The sequence below is a fragment of the Nymphalis io genome, chromosome 24 (genome assembly GCF_905147045.1).
Source record: "Nymphalis io chromosome 24, ilAglIoxx1.1, whole genome shotgun sequence".
Taxonomy (NCBI): Eukaryota; Metazoa; Arthropoda; class Insecta; order Lepidoptera; family Nymphalidae; genus Nymphalis; species Nymphalis io.
Window position 1 is genome coordinate 7,157,808 of NC_065911.1, and position 20,034 is coordinate 7,177,841.

Consider the following 20,034-nt stretch of genomic DNA (forward strand, 5'->3'; position numbering starts at 1 on the left):
TATTATGCGTGAAAATATAGATTAATATTCTTGTAGTATTATTGAAATGCAGAATTGAATATTATACAAAAATATTAAAGGAGACAGTCCCGTTAAAAGTATTTATATTGTAAATCATCTGGTTTTTCTAAAATGTCGAATACAGACAAATAGACGGACAGACATAGAAATAAATATTTCCGTAAATATTTTTTCCAAAATTTGACGCCATGTTGTGTAATTGGGACACTGAGGTATTGCAAACATAAAAGTTGCCAACAATGTCATTGGACAGACACCATGACTTTAATAATAAACCTCCCTACAAATATTAAAAATACTAAAGTGTTTGCTAGTTTATTTTTTAAACAGCAATAGAGCAAACCGATTGTTTTTGAACTTTTGATATCGTTTTATACCAAAAAAATGCACAGGGTTGCAATGTATACATAGTAATATAAGGGTCAAGCTATATACAAGCTGCCAAGCCATGTGGAAGTTGCAGGTTCGATCCTCACCCCTTTGGCTATTCTTGTCTCCACTCCTAACACACACTCATATCGATCTCATCGCTAATACTGCGCTAACTAACTTACTGACGCAACGCGACTCATTTCACGTTCTTATTTAAATATATTTTAAAAATAGAATATTATATATTTTTATAAGATAATAATTGGTCGAAATTACAGAACAATTACGTTTCTTATTTTAATTTGTTAATCATGCTTTTGATATTCATATTGTATGTCAAATTAAAGCTTGAGGTTATCGTTTATTTATTTTAAAAGACGAAATATCCCAGAGGTTCAATCAAGGCAATCTTAACCGAACATTGCCGGTTCAAATACAGGAAAGCGCAACTGCTAAATTGGATGTAAATCGGCCATGTGTGTATCCACAAACCCGCAATGAAGCAGCGTGGTGGAAGGGAATTCATGCTATTTGCGAAAAGTTTAAGGAATGATGATGATTAAATAGATACTAAAACTTTCGAGTAATAACCGAACAAACGGACAGATGCATAGGACGACTTTGCTTGCTTGCTATCCATCGAGAATTGATGAAGTGAAATAAAATGTTTCAAATTCAAATAGCATTTATTTATATTACACGTTTATATGCAATTCGTTTTCCTAACTATAATCATAATTTATACAATACAAATTATTTCTTTCATGCGACTTTCGTTATTACAATTACATTTAATTGATTAATTCAATTAAGTAGCAAAAATAATAAATACAAAATATATTATAATGAGTAGTTGTTGATTACATTATTTGATTTTATTTAATAACTTATTCTATTTTTGTATGTTAATATATTTCTCGTCGGAGAAATTTTATAACTTATTGGCTCGACTCCCGTTTTGTACCTTGGACCCTATTATCTACAACCGTATAAGCAAATCTCTAGAATATAGAGGCAGTAGTCATTATTATTATTTCTTAACAACAGATTACAGAACCGAAGGGCGTTTACCATATCACTCAATAGAACTCTAATTTTTCCATGTAGTTAACTAAGTGTTGAAATCCATTGTTACCATTTCAAATACAATACAAATTATGTGAGGTCGTTTTTTTTTTTAATGTTATTCTATGGCTGTTGTTCGTATCGTTGAAGGCAAAACCCCATTAAGTACAATTTTATTACTTTCTCTTTATTTAATTTCTTGCGTCGAAACTCTCGTAGAAATTATTAAAAACGATTGGTACCCCCGTTCCCCCGTCACCTTTTTACCACAGAACTGGCATCGAAAAGATCTGCACCCGTACGTAGTTGCCGTATTCAAGACACGTACGAAACGATTTGCTTAACGAATACACTCCCGAACTCCGTTTTTCTCACCACCTACAATATGTGAACCTTCAAGAATAAACATTTTCTAGGAAAACGCGCTCCACCTTAGACTGTATCTACACTTTCCATCGGATATGATAACAGTCAAGCGCTAGCCTTACATTTAAAAAAAAAAAAGAATAGATCCACTTAATGTAATTTAATGACGGTTATCAAAACCTTGGAAAACGTACTTACTATGATTTTGATAACAATTTTATATACGGACGTAATCTGTGCAGGAGACCAATTCTACTAAGTAATTGTCAATTTATCGCAATCGAATCGAAACGTAATCGTTACCATTTAACCATTATCCTATTCTAATAACACAACGATTCAGTTGCAAGTCTTTCGAAATTGGTACGGAATAGAATCGTGAACATATAGTTACTGTTATAAATTAAATTTGGTTTCCAAGTTTAATTCAACTGAAGTTTATTTTTGTGAGCAACGGAATCGGGAAAGTCTCGTAAAATTAGTATAAATGGACCACTGATTTTATTTTGATTTTAATTTATTATCTTTTAATATCCGTTTTCTCTTGTTACATTATTTTATATGCAGCTACTAGGTTATACACTGTAGGGCAGTCTATTGTATCCATTTAATGATATAACATTTTTTAGTGTATTCAAAAAAATATATAACAACTAGACAATTATGTATTTTTGGTGGTTTTGGAGGCGATCATTGCGTGGACATATAAATATATAGAAACTTATAAACGATGTCGTAGTTTTGCAACGACATATAAAAATAGTATGTAACAGCCTGTAGATATCGTATTGCTGTGCCTCGGCTTTGTGACAGAGTTTGTAGCTTATTCAGCCACGGTGCCAGTTGGTACATACATATAATTTTTGGATCCCTACCATATCGATGTTCGGAAATCCACAAAAGTGCAATTTTAAGGCATTTCCTGCCATGCACCACCACTTTGTGGAACCAGCTTTCGCCGGCGACTTTTTCAAACCGATATGACATAGAAACCTTCAAGAAAAGAGCTTACTCATTCCTCAAAGGCCGGCAACGCACCTGCAAACGCTCGGGTGTTGCAGATATCCATGGGCGGTCACTTTCCATCAGACAAGCCTTCTGCTCGTTTGTCCCCTCATACATATAGAAAAATACATATTATGTGGCAGAATTTATTCGACGCATCCTCACGTAATCCTTCAATGCCGAAGAATAGTTGAATTATTATATCTAGGGCATTTAATTTATTAAAAACCCCATTACCTTGTCACCTTTATTGCCATTTTATTATTTCTTGCCACTAGTATAATGATACATATATATATGTGCCCAGATGAATAAAAGATCTTCTAATATCTAAAGAGTAACCCAAGTTAACGATCACATTAACCAAATCTAGTTACACGAATTCAATTGATGAATGTAAAGTTCAAAGCGTTTAAATTACAATAAACGCTTTCAAATATTACTCAATACGATTATTGTATCGATCGTCGAGTCTCTATTATAATAATATTTAAATATGCGCAATAATCGTAGTTAACACACTTGTAACCTAGTAACCTGAAGATATACATTGCAATAAAGTGTATTCGAAATAAGTAATGTTTTAAACATTTTAATATATTATTAATTATAATAGTAAAAATAACCATATATATATATATATATGGTTTTGAATTTAGATTGTAGTGTAATGCAACTGCCGCTTTGTTTTAAAAATTTGCTTAATGCGAATTCGTTTCGAACTTAGGACTATGTCACAGAGTTGGAATAAGTTTGTAAATTAAAATTTGTTTCATTCCCTTAAATTTTAGTGTTCAAAGATTAGGTTAAACAACAAACCAGCTCCCTAATATAATTAAAGCATGTTTTGTGAATTTAAATTTAATTTCCTAACGAGACAATGACTTAATCTTGACCTAATTTTGTGTTGGAGCTCTACTTGCGGAAACTAAAAAGAAAGGCGTATTTTCTGTGCGAAGGTTCGCGGTTTTAAACTCATAATCAAAATTTAATTATAATAATGATGTTTAATTTTGTTTTAAATATAATGTAATGGTAACCTACACAGAACAACCTTAATTATGCTAATTACAGAACTATAGGTATGTTTATTTTTTGTTAATGAATATAAATAATAATAGATACATATACAAATTAAAAGTTATAACACTAATATATTAACATAATATAAATGTAATATTTAATATTTTTGAGCGAACTACCACAGTACGCATATGCTGTTTTCAATAAATCTTATTTGATCTTATTTTAGAGTTTATTATATATTTTAGATCTTTTATTAGACTTTTGTTAGTAAATGTAAGAATATATGAAAATTTACAATGTCTATAGTTTTAAAGGATTAAATGAAGTAATAATATAAATTGTTTTATTAACTATTGGCAACATTATTTGAAAAAAGTTTTGGCAATCATTTAATTAGCTGTTAAACTTTTAAATGTCAAATTCAGATTGTCATTTGTCAAATCACAAATGTCAAATACCGCGTAACGGTTTGTAATTTTTTAAAACGACGTTCTTGCTAAAGATGATTTTATTATAATAATTACAAATATTTAGTATTGTTACTAAATATATATAATAATATAAAACGATGGAGTTAAAAATGGCCCAAGCTAATCAACGAAACCGTACGTATAAAAACCACTTTGTTAATTATAATTTTTATTAAACACTAAAGCTGGAATGTATCTCGTCTTCAGGATTCAAACTCTCTCTAAAGAAAAATAGACTGAAAACATCTAACCGTGGTTCTGATGTCATTGTTCTCGACGAATCATTTGATAACCTACGCTCTGAATTTATGACAAATGTAAGTTTCGTATGATTTATTTTATCATTATACTTTAACGTACTAAATTTTGGTATTTACCGCCAAATCTTACATACATGAAAACTATATTAATTGATTATAGACGGAAAAGATTCCTAGTGTTCTGTTATTGCAATAATCAAAAATTTCTTAGTTAATTTTTCGTTTTTTTCTCAATATTTTTAAAATAAATATTTATTCTAATAGGGTCAATCAAAACCTCAGACGTATTCTCCAATCGTGATCAACGATTCTTGCGACGACTTATTTGATCAATTATTATCATTGGATAAGACGCCGAGTAAAGCTGGCAATGTAAGTGTTTTTAATTCAACCATAAATTACCTTAATATAAATCTTATTTTAGTAAAATAATATGCTAGGCACAGAAGAATAAACAAGAGATAAACTAATCTTAGATTTACATAGTCTAGCTGATTACAAAGAAATCATAACATCTGTAAAACTATGTTTCATGCAAATAAATGATTATTATTATTTGTTATTAGTTCTGATATATTGCACTACGATGCACTATGAACAGTTCTTGATTATATAACTTTAATATAATACAACACAGTTTGACTTAATTAATTATACTTAGTTAATACCATAAATTAAATTACAATCTGTGATTCTATCGAGATCTCAGCCAATGACTGGTGATTGAAAAATAAAGATGAGATTGTATACAGTTTCACAATATTTCATACATTTCATCATGTACGTTTCATACATACTTGGTGATAGTATTGAAATGCATACAAACAAAGAAACATTCATTTTTATACATATAAATTAGTATAATTAAGAGTAGAATATCACAATTCATAGAATATATTTAGTTTGATTCAAATAAATTCTTTGTTTCCAAACAGGTTTCCTTCAATCTGACAAATGATTGCACATCACCAGTAAAACAAGATTCCAGGCCCAGTATAGGAGGCTGGTCGCCCGCCCAGAACATTATATGTGCTACTCCCAAACATGACACTATTCCTTCCACACCATTGGACAAAGCTAATGTGACTTCAGAACAATGCTCCATCAAGAAAATACAAGATTCACATCATAAGCTACTAAGCGATCTATATGGAGAGTCATGGAAATCAATACCGACATTATTCAAACACTTACAACAAAATCATGACAATTTGGATGGTATTTCTAAGCAATTACATTTTAACGATGAAGAGGATAGTGACAAGGAGAACATACGATCTGATTTAAAAAGGAATAAAGCTCTATATTTAACGGACTCTGAGATCAAAAAGAAAAATGATTTAGTTGATTTTGAGAGAAGATCTAAAAAGAAATTATACACAGAAAAGATTCCTAGTGTCCCAGATCCCGACCCCGAACCAGAAATATTTAAGCCAAAATCGATTAAAAATAAAAATGTAAATAGTTCAACAAAGAAAACAAAAGGTTTGTCAGTTACCGAAATAGTGAAGGTGATGCGAAATGATGTTGATCTAATAACAAAAAAAGTTCAAAGTGTAACAGTTACTCCTAAGAAAGATGAAATTAAGAGGCTTAGCTTCGTTGGATCATTGGCAGGTACTTTTTTTTAACATGTAATATCAAAATTATTATCAGTAACAGTTTCAGAAGACATTCTCTCCTTTGAGGAGAGAAAGTTTGGGGATATTATACTGAAAAGACATATATTCTACATAAAAATGTAGAAACATTGGTGGTGGTGTACTTGGTGGTAGGGCTTTGTGAATGTCTGTGTGGGTAACCACTTCTTGCACATGACACATTCTACAGCTAAACAGCAATACTTAGTATTGTTATCTTTGTTGTCAAGGTTGATGGTGATTTATACAGTAGCATGCGTAAGCGATCCCGTCTAGCACCAAGTATGCCTATGGGCAGGGGATAGTCTTGCCATCAGGTAGTCTAGCTATCTATTTCATCATTATCATATATTTCTTTATTGTATATTATACATGTAGTAAAAATACTTAAAAAAATATATCATAATATTTTTATTAAATAAATATATTAAGAAGACAGAGGCAACCTACAAACATTAATGAATTTCAGATAATGTTCCCTCTTGGCGCTGTCACCTAGAAGCATTGCAGTATCATGATAATTATAAAAAATTACGCGAACAACTTGCCAGACGTCTGTATATTGAATTCAATAAAACTGTATTTGATAATGCGTTGGATGCCGATATGCCAATTATATGGGATACAAAATTAAGAAGCACAGCTGGGTGAGTGTTATATGTAATCTTATTATGTAACTGCATTGTCAACTTAGACTAACAAACCTGACCTACAAGCCCTAGATGGAAATTTAAATTTCTCAGAAATTCTCAATTTACAGTATTTACTCCCCCATACGGCAATTTTAACAATAACGTAACAGGGTGTTATGTTATTATTTCAATTGTTGTATTGGTTATGGGATTTATAGTTTAGATTTTTTTTTTATAGAATAGGAAGGTGGACGAGCATATGGGCCACCTGATGGTAAGTGGTCACCAACGCTCTTAGACATTGGTATTGTAAGAAATGTGAACCATCGCTTACATATCCAATGCGCCACCAACCTTGGGAACTAAGATTTTATGTCCCTTGTGCCTGTAATTACACTGGCTCACTCACCCTTCAAACCGGAACACAACATATCATGTACTGTTGTTTTGCGGTAGAATATCTGATGAGTGGGTGGTACCTACCCAGACGAGCTTGCACAAAGCTCTATCACCAGTGATATATATAGTACAAGATATATAGTATATTGGTTACGGGAGTTATAGTATTGATGTCTATTGTATGAATTCTAATAAAGTCATCTTGATAACCCTGTTTATATACTTGTACGAATAAAAAACAATTATTATAGTAATCTAATATTATTTTTTATTCCAGAACAACGACCAATAGACTGGTAAAAACAGCAAGAGGTGATAAAATACGTACTTCAAGTATAAAACTATCAACAAAAGTAATTGATGCAGTGCAAAGATTACGTGACACGCTCATACATGAACTCTGTCACGCTGCAACGTGGCTCATTGACGGTGAGCTGAGAGCGGGACATGGGCCATTATGGAAGAAATGGTATGTCTTCAAATTATTTTAAATTAAAGTACGAGATCTGAGGTCACTTGATTGTAAGTGGTCATCAGCCATAGACATTGGAACTGAAAGTATTGAATTTTACTAGGTGGTAGGTGTGCAAGCCCATCTGGATTGGTACCACCCATTCATTGGATATTCTACCATTAAACAGCAATAATTAGTGTTCACATAATAGTAGTTATTGCGTTTCTGTTTAGGGTAAGCCAGTGTAACTACAGGCACAAGGGTCATAAAATCTTAATTCCCAAGGTTGGTGGTATGGTCGGTGGCAATCATACCACTTACCTATAAAATAAAAAAGTAACATTTCCTGACATGGGTCAATCATCAGACTTTGGATATTTTCTAATTACACTAACTCAATCAATATTTGGCAAGAGAATATTTTATTATCTGTACCCAAAAAAGCTTGCCAAGCTCTGTTGGCAACAATGACTCAAACAATTGTTACTAAATAATTAATTAACAAATCGATTTAAGTTTTTGTAGGATTACTCAAGAAGAACCAGAAAGTTATTAAAATAATTCTCAGTCCAACATGATAATATTATATAAAATTATTCTTATCGTAAGCTGTAGTTATATTTATTATTTTATTTACAGGGCAACACAAGCACTTAAAAAGTTTCCAGAGCTTGGTGAGATATCAAGATGCCACAATATGGAAATACATTACAAGTATGCATATAAGTGCACTAAATGTGGCTACAGGTATATACTCTTGTAGCTATTTTTTTATTATATATACACTCATAAGAAAGCACACACAAAGGAACATGAAATATAACAATACACGCACACACATACATACTTGCACGGCCATAACACTGCTTAAATAAATAGCAATAATAAATATTTTAATGAATATAGCCATTAATAAAGCAGAGTAAGCAAGTTCTTAATTATTGTCCTTACTGTTTCTTTTTGAGCGGTTTTTAAAACAAAATAAGTATTAATTTTTATTATTCTAATATGTACTAAACTAAGTAAGATAATATTAATTGTTTAAATATCGTTTTTCAGTATTAAAAGACATTCAAAATCAATAGATATAACGAAAAAGTGTTGCGGTTATTGCCGGGGAAAATTTGAGATTATAGTCAATAAGAAGAACAAGGACGGCGTCATCGTATCTACGCCGGCTAGAAAGGGAGGTCCGAACGATTTCGCGTTATTTGTCAAACAGAACTACGGTACCCTTAAAGATGGTACGAAGACCCATGCTCAAGTCATGAAGTTGCTAGGGGAACAGTTTTCAGCTAAAAAGGATAAAAATCAAAAAAAAGAACTGATCAGTGATTTTAATAGTGATTAGTTGAAAAATGCTTGCCATTATCAAAAATGTTATTTTTTTAGTTAATGTTTGATGATATACTTGAAACCCAAAAAAATTGAAAAGACGTTATTTTTCACATTTAAACTCCTTTAAGCAATTTAAGCGCTGCTGCAATGCAATAAAAGCTCTCTTATAACGAAAGTAACGAAATATTCTTACGATATTATGTTTTAGCGTAACTAATTATGTTTACCGACATAATTTTTATTTGAACAGATGTAATTATGACAGATGTGATATTGATTATATAAAATTATTACAATCAATTAAAATAGTTTCTGTATAATAATAATAATGAAAATTGCCTCTCATGTTGACTTATTGATAAGTAAAGACATCTGACGATAGCCATCATTACTTTAAAAGACATTTTGAATATAACGGCCTTATAAACGTTGGTAAGCGACTGTTTAGTTAAACACTCATTTCGCTCTTTCTGTCATTATTGATTTTACATTCGAAAGAAAAAGACAGCATTGTTTAAGTAATAACTAATAACCCGCTAAGCTTATAAATGTTTTATAAGGCTATTAGAGTGTTGATTAAAATTTGTAAGATTATTTCATCTGTACTATATTTTATACACTATATTGAAATGTGGTAATTTGGTAACATAATAAGTGTTTAAAAAAAAATATATAAATGGCTATCGATAGTGCTATTTCAGTAGCGGATTTTTCGCTCAATGCACATTGTACGGTTAGAAGAAAAAGTTCATAGAGATATATATTGTAATACAAAACGCGATTAAAATGGTAACACTTTGTGTAGAAGCAAGAGAAATTATTTAAATATATAATAAAACACTTATCATAAATTAAAATTTGTAAATATTTTCTTTAATTTGACGCAAATTAATAACTGTCCTATGTAACTAAAAAAATCTCGACATTTATAAATGTTAGCAATTTAAAAATTACATGATTTAAAAAAAAATGTTGCCGTTTAAAAGTCTGATAAATATTTTGCTCAAAACTATTTAATATGTTGACAATAAAGTTAAATTTACGCAAACTTTTATAAGGTAAGTATACACGAATTTATGAATCTGTATTCAATGATTTTTAATTAATTTGTAAATAAATTTGGTACAATGAAGTCAGGACTTTGTGAATAATTATAATTTATAATTGTATATAGCGTAATTTATTAAAATATGTATTTAATTATTACTATTTTTATATATAGTTAATCGTGATCTTTAGATGTTTTATTAGTGCAAAATGCACACGAAAGACGCTAATTTAACTAATTTTTAGAGATTTTAACCTTAATAATAAAATGTACAACATTATTTTTGTGTGTTTTTATTGACCTTAAATATTATTTAAATGACTTTATTCAAATCGGTAAAATGTTCACAGTATTTCAAATAAAAAAAATAATAAATTCATTACATTGATTTTTTATATTTTGGTGGCCTCGTGTTGCCAATTAAGTAAGTATTAAAATTTTAGATATTGTATCAATTTTATATATTAAAGATATTTTAGAACTTATTATTTTGGTACACCGGCTGGGCCAAGAGGAGACAACCTCAAAAAAAAACTAGAGGTGGGTCGCTCACCCAAAGCGACTGCCGCTGGCAGGGTCGCGGTGGTAAGCTAACGCGTTCCCGTAACCCCGACACCATGCGGTGAGGCGGAAACGGAGAGTTTTTAGTGGGTAGGACGGCTGGCCTTCTGCCCCGTGAGTCCCACATACCCGTCCCGGTCGTAGTCCGGGCGGGAGGCGTAAATGCCTTTTCTGCTCGAAAACAAAAAAAAAGTTTTCTTAAGATATTTTCTTTTACCGAGTATGTAAGTGAGAATCTAATGCACGTGGCGATTTACTCCTACTTCCTAGTACTTTATATTATCATAGTATGCGACTGTCGTTTATAAACGTTTTATAATTTTCTTTTTTTCATGTTAAAAAAAGTAAATCACATTTTTACTTACTTCATACTCACATTACTTTTAAGTGCGGACGCCAGGGGCCACTCTTGACAGTAGGAGGATCCATCGTAGATCCATTGATCAGTTACCGCCTGCTTTAAGTCGGGCAGCCCCCGATCAATAAGGTACTGATCCGCCTCAGCGTTAACTTGTTCCGCCTGGGTGAACGGAACACAAGCCTTACAGCTAGACGTTGACGCTGTGACATTAACCACCCGCTCAAAGAAACAAAAATCTCAAAACCCACACCAACGCTGCTTACATGCGCTTTGCGACATGGAATGTCCGAACGATGAGGACAGGCTTCCCGAACACCTACGGAAGCTCCGATTGCGCCCAAAAACTGCGCAAAAACTGTATCGACGTGGAGCTTAAAAGGCTCAATATCGATATTGTAGCCTTACAAGAGACCAGAACTGAAGACGAAGGGTCTTTGCGTGAAGCTAACTACACTTTATACTGGAAGGGCAAGAGTTCCTTGGAAACACGAGAGCACGGTGTAGGTTTCGCGGTTCGAAACCATCTCATCAACGCCATAGAAACACCTGTAGGCGTTTCCGAGCGGATTATGGTCTTGCGTCTAAACACAAAAAGCGGCTTTGTCACGCTAATTTCCGCTTACGCACCGACGCTTAGTTCAAAACCTGAGACCAAGGATCAATTCTACGGCCAGCTCGAAGAGACAGTGCGCAGGGTGAATCCAACTGACAGACTGCATATTTTGGGTGACTTTAATGCCCGCGTCGGTCAGGGCACATCAGCCTGGCCTGAATGCCTCGGTGCACACGGCATAGGCAAGCTTAACGACAACGGACAACGACTGTTGGAGTTTTGCTCAAGGCACCAGCTGTGTGTTACCAACACCTTTTTTAAAGGCAAAATGATGCGGAAAGTCTCGTGGATGCACCCTCGATCTAAACACTGGCACCAATTAGACCTTGCTCTTACAAGAAGGAGGGATCTACGGGAAACGCTCCACACGCGGGCGTTTCACAGTGCCGATTGTGACACCGATCACAGCCTCGTTGCTACTAAAGTCCGACTTGTCCCTAGAAGAGTCCATTCTTCCAAGCCACCCGGTCGAAAAAAGATAAATCTTTTCAAGACTCGTGACATGGAAGTAGTGGAGTCATTTCGGGAACTCGTCCGCGAAGAAGTTGCAACTTGGGATAGTACGGCATCAGCGCGAGTCGAATGGGAAAAAGTCAAGTCTCTTCTGACTGACACTGCAGGCAAGATTTTTGGCTATCAAAAGGCAAAATCTTACGACTGGTTTCAAGAAAACGAGGAGCACTTACTTCCCTTGATTGACTCGAAACGCCAAGCCGCTTTAAATTTTCGCCTTAACCCTTGCGATGCGACGCGTAAAGATCTCATGAAGGTAAAAGCCTCACTCCAGCGTAGCACGCGCTTCTTTGTAAATGCGTATTGGACAGAGCTTTGCCAAAGCATCCAAGCGTGCGCAAACGCAGGGGATATTGGCGGGGTGTACGCGGGCATCAAAAGAGCTCTTGGACCTACTCCAAAAAAGACGGCACCTCTCAAGGAAACCGACGGTTCTGTTATAACAGACAGCACCCGTCAGATGGCAAGATGGGTAGAATACTACAAGGAGCTCTACTCGTGCCCAGTGGATATTCAGCCAGAAGCAATGGAGCTTGTCCCGAATCTGGCAACTTGGCACGAGCTAGACGTTGCACCCACAGTAGAGGAACTTTATCTGGCCGTCAAGAAGCTCAAATGCGAAAAGAGCCCCGGAAAAGACGATGTTGTCACCGAAGTCGTCAAGCTTGAGTGCCTCTTGCCCATCCTTCATAACCACCTGGCTAAGTGCTGGGAAGAAAACTACGTCCCTCAGGATATGCGAGATGCTAACATCGTCACTATTTATAAAGGCAAAGGCGATCGTGGCGACTGCAACTGTTACCGCGGAATATCTCTTCTTAGCATCGTCGGTAAAGCCTTTGCCAGGGCCATTTTAGGCAAACTACAAAGGCTCGCCGACCGCGTATACCCTGAGGCACAATGTGGTTTTAGGTCCCAACGGTCAACTGTCGACATGATATTTTCACTCAGACAGCTACAAGAAAAGTGTAGGGAGCAACATACCCCCCTAGTCATTGCATTTGTAGACCTAAATAAGGCTTTTGACTCCATGAGCAGAAAGGGGTTGTACTCGGTTCTTGTCAGAATTGGATGCCCCCCAAAACTCCTAAGGATAGTGCAATCGTTCCACGAAGGTATGGAAGTCACCGTCCTGCACAATGGCAACGCATCCACGCCATTCGACGTACGCCGTGGTGTTCGTCAAGGTTGTGCACTGGCCCCCACCTTGTTCGGAATATTCTTCTCAGTGCTTCTGAAGGTTGCTTTTGGAGATGAACAGCAAGGCGTCCACTTACACACGCGAACCGATGGTAGGCTGTACAACATCTCAATGCTCAAGTCCAAACGCTACAGGGAGGACCTATTTGTAGATAGTCTCCTCTTCGCTGACGACGCTGCCTTCGTTGCTCATGACCAAGCTCAACTCCAGAGTCTAATGGACAAATTTGCCAGAGCGTGCGACCTCTTTTCAATGTCCATAAACTGCAAGAAGACCGTTATTTTAGCGCAAGGATGTTTAGAGCAACCAGTCATCTTGCTTAACGGCGCACCTTTACAGGTGGTTAACAAATTTTGCTACCTTGGGTCGCATTTGTCGAGCAATCTCTCGCTTGATGCAGAGATCGACTTCCGCATCGGCAAAGCAGCCTCTACGTTCGGGAGGCTCTGTACAAGGGCTTGGGATAACAGACACCTTACGGTAAAAACGAAAATGCTTGTTTACCAATCATGTGTCCTAAGCACACTCTTGTATGGAGTAAAAAGCGGGCTTCAAACCCCCGCCCATCTGGGGGCGCATACACTTGTCGGAAGTGCGGCCGAAGGATCCTCTCTCGCATTGGTCTTTTCAGTCATGAACGCAAATGCCTTCGCGATGCCGCTTAAATCATCTGTCAAAGATGCAGAGGCCTATATATATATATACTCACATGTACTGCAATAAAGACATCTCGAGCTCTAAGATTATAAATTGACTGTACAAATTGTTTTGGGAATAGTTACAGTAACAGCCTGTTACTGTACTTCACGATGTTTTCCTTCACCGTCAAGCACGAGATAGGTATGATGACAGTATTAAAGAATTAAAAAATAAATGATTTTAGAGAAGAAACTATTTTAAAAGGATTCTAAAAAATGATCTCAATTTAATATACATATAGAGATAAATAAGATTTTTAATAAAACAAAAGTATAAAATTCTGCAATCGGCCCTTTTATTTGAAACACCAATCAGCGCGAATGACGTCACGCATCAGTATCTATAACCCTTTCTCTTAAACAGTAAAAATTATTTTGCACCATTTAATTAGTTGAGTCGCTGGTTATTCGGGGTTTTGTGAAGAAAATAAAACATCCAAGATCCGTCAATGATGGAACAAGGTTTTGTTAAGGCAAATTCCTCCAATTTGCCCAGGATTGATTTGTTGACGTTAGGAGAGTTTCTTTCACAAAATAAAGACTTTTGTTCATCTGAATTTCGAAATGTGAAAACTTCCTTGTAGGTACATTTTTATTTATCTCTAGTGTTATCATAGGTTTTTTTCTGTTAGCTGTATTACTCGCAGATGAAGAGAACTTATATCCTCTTCACGCCTCGTTTGAAGGAACCCGGGTTGTAAGAGGAGGGGAACACGTGAGCTGGTAAGGAATTCCATTTTTTGGTAGTGCGACAAAGAAAGGAGTTGCCAAATTTCTTTGTGCGCGATGGAATTGGTGTCACAGTATGGGGATGTATATATGTATATATGTATCATATGGGGATGATGCTATTAGCTACGTGCAACTTAAGCGCGAAGGGAAAATTTGCACTGTGAAATGCAAAAAAAAAAACACAAAGTCCATACCAAGTTGTATGCAGTCACATTGACAGTTGATGAAGATGAGGAAAAAGTAACATCCATTGAATGCCACGATTATGTTGCTGCTCAATGAGGCTGCAAGCATGCTATAGCACTCCTTATGTGGGTCCATCGCAGAAGCAAAGAACCATCTCGCGGTTAGCCACTTATTTGTCACAATTCTCTTGTTTGGAACATACACAAACAATTTGTTAGGTGTTGATATTGATGTATTTTTACACAGAAGGACCGCACACAACTTGTAAAATTTGGAATTCATTTTTAACCTTAGGAAATACGCATACTTTCTGATTTTCTTGGTTGAGTATAGACACAATACAACGTTTAATGTGGCGTGACGTCACGTGCAGGCGCCAAGATACCTGCGGGTGTTTTCGAGCGAAATTCAAAATAGGTAAATGAAAATGTAATTATTTGTATAAACAGTTAGTTTATTACTGAAATAAAATGATTTTCAGTAATAGTAGACGTGTACCTACATTATAGAAGGTTATTTCAAAATCAGTCATCATGCCTAATATAAACACAAATTAAGCACATGAAAATTCAGTGGTGCTTGCCTGGGTTTGAGCCCACGATCATCGGTTAATAGTCACGCGTTCTTACCACTAGGCCATCTCGGCTATCGGGAATAATTAAAACAGATTCAACGATGAACGTTTTCTATAAAAGATTATTTTTGATTGAAACCAAATCGATATGTCCAAATAAAAGAACACATTTTTCAATACTTTTTTTATTTATTTATACATAGTAAATGTATGACATTTCTGTCGGTTTGTTAAATGATAATAGGTACAGTCTTGAAAAATATTAAAAAAAAGTATAATTTACAACAGAAAAAACGCAATTTCTCAAAAGGGGCTTAGCGACCCATCTTTGTAATTTTATGTACAAAATTCTTACAAATTAAAAGAGAATAAGTTGCACATAATACAATATACTTATGTGCCGAGAATTATTTACATAGGAATTACAATAATATGAGCACTGCATAATTACGTCACGAAATTAACACCAAATATCCAAAAAAAGTTTATTCTCGATTATAAATATTACTTCTTTTCTATTTTACACAATTATTTAACTACCTATCTATTTAAGTGCCAACATTAATGCGACGTAATCATTGTAAATGTATAAATATGTTCATACATTTTTATAAATGTCGTTTATTTAACAATACTATCTTATTATGTGATCTGTTTTCCCGCTAAAATTGTGAAATTAAAAAAGGAATCATTCATAACCGTTTAAATGGTAATTATGACATTTTATATTTGATCACATGACTAGTCCTTCTAAGAATGTGTCAAAATAATTAGACAAAATAATTTTATATGGTAACACTAAATATAAAATACTGTATTTGCATATGGCAATATGTTTAAGGACAATTGAATGTATGTCATATTAATGCATAAAATTATAACACTGTAAAATTGATTGGAAACACAACATTCCTAAATCTATTGATATAAAATTTAATGTTATTTTTAAAACAGTATTTTAAATGGACTTTTAATCTACTTGTCTATAAACTTACCAAAAAAACGAACAGTCGATATTTATTCATGTCAGTGTCAAAGTTGCAAGTTACAAATTATTGGCAAGTCTATAGAAACAATTATATTATTTGATATATTCCTTACAATAATTATGGACAGACTTATTAAAAACAAAATTCTATTTGATATCACATATATTTAATTTGTCATGTTACGACAACAGATAGCTTACGATTATAACTCATGTCTAACACACTCCGTTCAATGTATTTTGATAAAATAATATAAATAACGTGTAGTGTTCTTGTTTACATTTTTTCAGAAGAAAAAGAAAAAGAACCAATTGATATAGAAATGTTTTAGACAAGTATAATCTCATAAAATGGCAACACTTAATGATTATTCCTTTAAGTTGTCATCGGCTTATTACGATGATTTTAAAATGATACTATCATTATTTAATAACGAATAACGTTCATCATGATCAAAAAAAAATAAAAAAAATAATGGCGTTTGTCTCGTTCGAGCATTTATAAAACTTATATAATTACACGAGGCTTAAAATAAATGATAAAAGCTATTTACAAGAGGCCGTTACGGTTCTTAAATACCGTTTATTCTAACTATACATTTATAATATACAATGAGATGGGGAACATTGAAAAGCTGGTCACGTGTTAAAATGTTCTCGAAATTTAGAAGCTAAGATTATCTGCCACAGACGACAGATTAATGGTAAATCAGGTTTGCGAAGGACCATCTTCTAAAGGTCTAAAACGTACAAACCCGTCCTGAGCTACCAGCATGCTTGCGCCGGTATCGTTTGGATTGATCTCATCCTGGGGTTGCGAGTACGACGCTTCGTAACTACAATTTCTAGGAGCTGGTTGGGGCGTCCCCATAGCGCAATGATAGTTTCTTTCATTAGGATCTTCGGAGAAACCGTATAAGTCAGTTGACTTCGGCCTGTCCGGGAAACCGTTGCCTTTACCACGTTTCTGACTACCGCTCGAGTTTACCATCGAAGTGGAGGGAGAATTGCGACGCTGTGAGTTCCTTATCTGCGGACAGGGACCGTCATAGCTTCTATTGGGGTTTAGAGTTTGGATACCGGATGCGTGGTAAGAGGCATTCTCGGCGTTGTAATTGCCATATTCATCTGGCATATGTGGTTGGTGATAATGATGACTCATAGAAGGATCGTAACCCATCGTCATGCAATTCTGGACGTTTTTATTCTTAGCTCTGTGCTTTTTCCGTGGATTGCTATTCGTTCTAGACGATACCCTATCATAGGACATATGTTTGAAATTATGGGAACTACGGTTTGAACCACCGTTGTAGTTTTGGTTTTTGATATCTCGAATAAAGTCAGTATTGCTACCATATTGGATGACGTTGTATTCGTGGTCTAAAGGATCGTCACCTTGTAACGATTGCATCGCGGGATCGCAATTGGAGTAATGGTCATCGGATGCGGATTCTATACCGCTATAACCAACCATGTTTGGATGAGGTTTGATCAAATGATTGGTAACACCTTGGCTAGAGGTGGCATTGCTCGATTCTGTCGAACTACTGTGGCCAGCGTTTGCTATGGAACTGTGTCCAGAATAGTTTTCCGTGCCAGAATTGTTGTCGCAATTACCGACTAATGTATTTAATGGGAATCTCTGATGGTCTACTGGACCGCAGCATTGGTCCGGCAAATTTGTATGATGGCCCGCGGTTTCATATATAGGCTTACCCGTTCTCAACGTGTACGTGTGTAAGTTTGTATTTGTATTACATATAGCGGGAAAGTCTGATTCAAATTGTTCATTACTAGACCCTGCCGTGCAAGGGAATAGTCCAAGTCCCGGTATTTTTTGCCCGTCAGCCTTCTCGTGTTGCAGAGAAGTCACTACACCTACTTTAAGACTTATTACCCACGAAATAAGAGCAACTATACTGATTTCGATCAATCGCAATGAAAATTGATAACCCCATTGCAACCAATCAAATTTGGTCATATTCACTTGATTTATACCAATTATACCGTAAATTTGAAGCGTTGCCATTAATATAAATAGCATTGCCGTGGCTAGATTAATATGTATCGCTTGGTGCAGATTTTGAAAACCATGAATGTACGTGTGACTTTTCTTTTGTAATATTTGTTTGAGCATTTTGTACACGTATAGGTAGCACAGCCCTAAAGTGAGACAGGCCATAATAAATATAATTTGACAAGTTAGACCTAGTACCCTTTTTTCAACCCCCTGTGGGGATCTTATAATCGTTTTACTATTTTCGAGGATATGCAACATTATACAGGATAAAAGGTGTAGCCCTCCGCCAATAATGATTGTCCTGGGACGGTAGAGGAACGCGCAGCAAGTAGTCTTAAAATTAATACTATTCGTTAAAAGGAACAGAATGGTTGAAGCAAATGCTAAACTCAAGAATATCTCAGGAACGTGAAGTAGAATTTCGCTGGTGAAAACTGGCAACGAATTGTTAATATTATAAGGATCATATAACATATAAAATATTCTTAGAACACAAACAAATACCAATATCAAATGTAGAATTATGAAATAGTACTGCGTGAAGAGATGGGTGAATTTATTGTAATATATGATCGAATATATGGAGTATCCAGCGAGAAATGTGAAAATAACGGCTGCTCCATATATGTGAATGTTCCAAGCGACCGGCCACGTCACTCCCAATCTTTGTACTGGGCCGTTATTCTTCGAATCGTGTTTTAGTATTTTTTTATCTGAATTAACGTTCGCTAAATTATGATATCTCTCGGTTGACATTTCAGGATCGCTCAGTTCAAAGCCTATTGTGGTCGCCGGAGTAAAGGTATCCTTTCTGCTGTCATTACGTTCTGGTTGTTTGTTTGTCGCATACTGAAGATTCCTTCTTGTGTTTGTTTCGCCATTCTGTTCTACAATAAGTGGCCTATCTAAATTGTTCATATCTGGGTCTAGTACAGCTAAAACGCCTTCCGTTGAAGTGTCCCTATTGGAATCACTAAGTGTAACACCAGCGTCCTTTGTGACATATATGTCACTTTTAGAAGTCTTCTCTTGATTATGTTGGGGTTTCGCAGTGACTGTCCTGAGAAGCACATCTGGAATGTCCTCCTTCCTCCCATTGGAACCGGAAAGGATCCTCGAAATGGTTGGGATGTTCAGCGAATTCGGCACAAAGTCAGTGAAATTTGCTTGATCTGACCCATGCTTGTCGCCATCTAATTCGTCCGGCTGAAAAGAGATATAAAGATATTAGAATATTAATATTTTTTTTATTATAAAAAAGTGATGAATTCGTATCTTAAAAGCTTTAAAATATGACCAACAAATTTCTGCTTAAAAATTATTGTTTTGTGTTGGGTAGATTTCTTTTCAATGACCATTATTATCAACAAGTAGTTCCATACATTGAAAGGATATTGATTTTCAATTCATAGAAATACTGTCGCTGTAACGTTGTTTTAAAACTGCATTCAGCTTGTTCCGTGACAAGTTGGTGATAGTTGGCAATAGTTA

At 35.0% G+C, this 20,034-nt stretch overlaps 2 protein-coding genes and 1 pseudogene across 2 annotated transcripts in view; 2 read left to right on the forward strand and 1 right to left on the reverse strand.

Annotated features, from left to right (window-relative positions):
• The first annotated feature begins 4,394 nt into the window (after nucleotides 1–4,394).
• LOC126777877 (germ cell nuclear acidic protein-like) lies at nucleotides 4,395–9,201 on the forward strand. Its single transcript, XM_050501159.1, has 8 exons — nucleotides 4,395–4,460; nucleotides 4,533–4,642; nucleotides 4,850–4,957; nucleotides 5,521–6,202; nucleotides 6,695–6,872; nucleotides 7,534–7,725; nucleotides 8,350–8,457; nucleotides 8,770–9,201. The coding sequence occupies exons 1-8, from the start codon at nucleotides 4,424–4,426 to the stop codon at nucleotides 9,059–9,061; spliced, it is 1,707 nt and encodes a 568-aa protein (XP_050357116.1). The 5' UTR covers nucleotides 4,395–4,423; the 3' UTR covers nucleotides 9,062–9,201.
• Nucleotides 9,202–14,492: 5,291 nt separating this feature from the next.
• Nucleotides 14,493–15,057, forward strand: LOC126777955 (uncharacterized; annotated as a pseudogene).
• A 665-nt stretch (nucleotides 15,058–15,722) lies between these two features.
• The window catches only part of LOC126777844 (uncharacterized), a 35,977-nt gene continuing 31,665 nt past the window's right edge, over nucleotides 15,723–20,034 (reverse strand). Inside the window, exon 6 of the mRNA XM_050501071.1 lies at nucleotides 15,723–19,749. Coding sequence (XP_050357028.1) covers nucleotides 17,233–19,749 — 2,517 coding nt within the window. The 3' untranslated portion in view covers nucleotides 15,723–17,232. The remainder of the gene's footprint in view (nucleotides 19,750–20,034) is intronic.